The sequence below is a fragment of the Copadichromis virginalis genome, linkage group LG3 (genome assembly GCF_057382275.1).
Source record: "Copadichromis virginalis isolate Kocher_CV1m ecotype Utaka linkage group LG3, C_Virginalis_male_GT1.1, whole genome shotgun sequence".
Taxonomy (NCBI): Eukaryota; Metazoa; Chordata; class Actinopteri; order Cichliformes; family Cichlidae; genus Copadichromis; species Copadichromis virginalis.
In genome coordinates this window covers 20,762,077-20,766,790 of record NC_140620.1, presented here as the reverse complement: position 1 = coordinate 20,766,790, position 4,714 = coordinate 20,762,077, and the positions used below count along the sequence as shown (strand labels likewise).

At 34.8% G+C, this 4,714-nt stretch overlaps 1 protein-coding gene across 1 annotated transcript; it reads right to left on the bottom strand.

The window, feature by feature from the left end:
* Positions 1–2,814: 2,814 nt before the first annotated feature.
* On the bottom strand, positions 2,815–4,714 carry LOC146713340 (uncharacterized). Its single transcript, XM_085437857.1, has one exon. It carries the CDS (start codon positions 4,712–4,714, stop codon positions 4,019–4,021), a length of 696 nt encoding a protein of 231 aa, XP_085293983.1. The 3' UTR covers positions 2,815–4,018.

Sequence of the window (4,714 nt, the reverse complement as noted above, 5' to 3'; positions counted from 1 at the left end):
ACCTTTGCATGCTTCTGTTTATTGACGTAGTCTTACCTGTTCTTCTCTGTGCAGGAAACCACCACTGAGAGAGAATTCCTGTGGAGAGAGATTTTGTGGACCTGCCTGCACAGAGCTTTGGATTCACTAACTGGAATTTATCCCTCTTTTGTCACATTCTGATGTTACTTCACTGTAAATAAACACAATGAACTTGGAGTTTGTGTTAGTCCTCTCAGTCCATTAGTTATGACCGAGATGGGGAATTCCTCGTCTGATTTCAATGTCTCAGTGTTAAAGTATAAACACACCAACAACAAAGAGATCAGTAACATTCAGTTCAACTCATGGCCATTGATCAGTGGTCTTTCATCAATGGATAAACTCGACCCAGATTTGTAATATAGAATAGAATAATCCTTTAATTGTCCCACAAGGGGAAATTTGGTTGTAACAGCAGCCAGAAAGACACATATTGTATTGTATTGTATTGTATCTTTATTTGTTTCAGACATATCAAACAAAAAACAATATATACACACTACATATATTTTCATTTACAGATACGAATATATATGTAGATATACACACACACACGTATGTGTTCAGATAAACAAAAAATATATAATGAAATAAAACAAAATCGTCTGACATAATGTAACAATGTTTGGTCTGAAAAGGAGTAGGAAGAAGTATGAACATACTTATTAATTCCTACCCCTGCTCAACATCTTATTGATCCCACATAATTCACCTAATTCCCATCATCACATACTTCACACGATACACGAGGAGAACCTATATAAACTTGGCTACCGTGACTGATATAATTTGGATATAATTTGATATTTTTATACATACAATGGGTGATCATCTTTATCGGTATCATATTCTTCCAAAATCAGTTTTCGAAGTATTTTCATGAACTTACTAATTCCTGAGCATTGCTGTAGATCTATAGTAAAACTATTCCACAGTTTTACCCCATAAATAGTGACACAAAAGGTTTTAACCTTTGACCGTGCTTTAAGAATCCTTAGATTCAATTTCCCCCTCAATTCATAGTCTCCTTCTCTGTCATAGAACATCCTCTGTATATTTCCTGGTAACATATTGTATCTGGCCTTGTACATAATTTTTGCAGTTTTATATTTTATAAGATCCATAAACTTCAGTATTTTTAATTTCAAAAACATGATGTTAGTATGGTCTCTAAATCCTGCTTTATTAATCATCCTGATTGCTTTTTTTTGAATTTTACATATTGGTTGAAGTGCAGTTTTATATGTGTTTCCCCAAATTTCCACACAGTATTCCAAATATGGCAATATAAGTGAACAATAAAGTACCCGGAGTGATTTGGAAGGCAAAAAATATTTAACTTTACTTAGTACGGAGATGCTTCTTGACAGTTTGGCTTGTATATGCTTTATGTGAGGTTTCCAGCAGATTTTGTTATCTATTATCACACCCAGAAATTTTGTATCCGAAACTTGCTCTATTTCAACATTGTTTACTAATAATTTTGCTCCTGCATCTTTTTTACAATTTCCGAATAACATAAATGTAGTTTTTTCCAAATTTAATGATAGCTTATTTCTATCAAACCATGTTTTCAGTTTAATCATTTCTTGTGTGACAATTTCCAAAAGCTGATGTAAGTTCTCTCCAGCACAAAAAATATTTGTATCATCTGCAAATAGAATAAACTGTAGTATATCTGATGTTCTGCATATATCATTGATATAGAGGATAAACAGCTTTGGTCCCAATACTGACCCCTGCGGAACTCCACAAACAATGTCCATACACTCTGATTGATATTCCCCAATTTTCACAAATTGCTGCCTGTCTCTCAAATAACTCTTTACCCATTCTAACACCACTCCTCTAATGCCGTAGTACTCCAGTTTATCAACTAATATGTCATGATTAATTGTGTCAAAAGCTTTTTTTAGGTCAATGAATACACTAACTATACATTGTCTTTTATCTATATTGTTGGTGATATTTTCGATCAGTTCCATTAATGCCAATGATGTTGATCTATTTGATCTGAAACCATACTGACTATCCGTTATTATTTTGTGTTTATCTATAAATTTGTCAAGTCTATTACTAAAGACTTTTTCCAGTATTTTTGAAAATTGAGAAAGTAGAGAGACAGGCCTATAATTTGTGAATTGGTGTCTGTCACCATTTTTAAACAGTGGTGTTACTTTAGCTGTTTTCATTTGTTTTGGGAATGTACCAGTTTGTAAGGACAAATTGCAAATGTGTGTTAAGGGTTTGGAAATGCCCTCTATCACTCTCTTTACGATTTCCATATCAATGTCGTCAGAGTCTGTAGAGTTTTTTGTTTGTGATTTCCCAACAATATCAATGATTTCCATTTCTTCCACCACCGTTAAGAATATTGAATGAGGATTGCGGTCAATGAGTCTAGTTTCTTTCTCTACAGAATCTGTTATATCAGGAATTGTTTCAGCCAAGTCTGGCCCAACACTTACAAAGAATTTATTGAACTCATTTACCACATCTCTCATATTAGTAATATTTCTATCATTATTTGCGAAATACGAAGGATAGTCTGCCTGCCCCGAGCCCTTTTTGATGATGGTATTTAATGTTTTCCAGATCCCTTTAATATTATTTTTATTCATAATCAGTAATTTTTCATAGTATTCCTTTTTACATGACCTTAAAATACTCGTTAATTTATTTTTATATTTCTTGTATTTATTTTCAGCTTCTGTGCTTCTGTTCATTATAAATTCTCTGTATAAGGTATTTTTCTTCTTACATGCATTTTGCAATCCTTTTGTAATCCATGGGCACTCTGCATATTTTTGTTTTTTACTATATTTCTTTACTGGGCAATGACTATTATATAACAGTTTAAATTTTCCTAAAAAAATCTCATAAGCTTTATCAATATTTTTTTCCTTATACAGCATCTCCCATTCTTGCTTGAGTAAATCACTTTTGAATGCGTTTATTGACTCTTCTGTTCTCACTCGTTTGTATTTTATTGTGTTTTGCTGTTTAACCTTCCTGTAATTGCTGTTATACACTATAAAAACAGGTAGATGATCACTGATGTCATTAATTAGGAGACCACTTATGGTTCTATTTTCTATTTCATTAGTAAATATATTGTCTATTAGGGTTGCCGACTGTGCTGTAATCCTGCTGGGCTTAGTGATCACTGGAAAAAGTCCCAAGCTATACATTGTATTAATAAATTCCTCTGTCGCTCTCTGCTTGTTTGGATTTAGTAGATCTATGTTAAAATCCCCACAAATGAACATGACTTTTTGATTTGTCCTAATGAATGTTTTATCTACCCACTCCGTAAAAATTTCAATATTAGAACCTGGTGTTCTATATATACAGCTTACAATGACATTTTTCTCTTTTCCCATACTAATTTCTATTGTTACACACTCTAATATATTATCTACCGCCACCGTCATTTTTTCTACCATCTTGTATTTTAAATTTTTATCCACAAACAAGGCCACACCACCGCCATTCTTATTCTTTCTATTTGTAAGATTTAATTCATATCCATCTATTACAAAGTCCTCTCCTTTCTGTTTATTAATCCATGTTTCAGATACTGCAATCACACTGAATGGATGTGTAAATTTGCTTAAATATTCCCTTATTTTGTGAAAATTTGCATATAAACTTCTACTATTAAAGTGGATTATAGATATTTTGCCGTCGACCTTGACAGTTTTGTTGAATTGTTCTTCAGTATGATAGTAGCAGGTATTTTTGATGTTAAAAAAGTTCAGTTCTGGATCAATGTCCTGCTCTGTGAAGTGTGTTTTGTATTCCGTGTTTACTGGTGAATTTATCTCCTGATTAGCAATCCTTTGTGGTAGCAATGTATAATTCCCAGATAATGAATTAATTGATTGTTTCATCCTTGAATACGTTACGCTTTAGCTTCCGTTGTTGTCTTCTATTACCTGCTTTGATGACTGTAGATTGTTTGTCCCGCTCCTTGCCTTTGTAGTCAAGTGACCTGTTAATATTTTTCCAGATCCTGGATGCATTTGATGACCAGCACCTTGGCTTCCTCCGGTGTACCGTTGAGCTTTATAAATATTTTACAGTTTGCAGTCCAGGTGTTCTGAATTTTACCCAGTTTCTTTAGGTATCGTGCTTTCTTCGCTATGTCAGCATTGGATTTGGTTAGATGGTCATTCATGTAGACGTTCGATCCTTTTAGTTTCCTCCCCTGCTTCAGCAGTGCATTCTTGTGTTTCCTGTTTACAAATCTTATGATGATAGCTGGTTTATCACTAGCATTTCTCCTGGGCAAGGGGTGGCATGCCTCGATGTTATTACAGTCCAGGTCGATCCCTTTCGACTGCAAGAAACCAGCTACTTGTTGCTCCGCAGAGCTCCCATCCAGATCTCCTTGCTCCTCTTTACTGCCAGCAGTCACAGCCCGAGCATATGACCGGGGTTTTATGTACAGCCCTGTGATGATCACGTCGTTCATTCTGGTATATTGCTCCAGGTCCGCGACCCTGCTCTCCAGATAGACGATCCGTTTCTCCTTCTCTGCATTCTGGTTACGTAGCGACCTTATTTCCTCGACTAAGTCTAGGATATATTTCTGTTGTAGCTTGATAGCCGATGTTTCCTCGGTTAGAAAGTCCAATGACTTTTTGATGTCCTCAATTTCATCGGCGTTCGGTGTTCTCTTAGGCCCCAT

What these genes read in the sequence shown, in the direction of transcription:
- LOC146713340 (XM_085437857.1), bottom strand. Translation starts at nt 4,714, where the DNA reads ATGGGGCCTAAGAGAACACCGAACGCCGATGAAATTGAGGACATCAAA.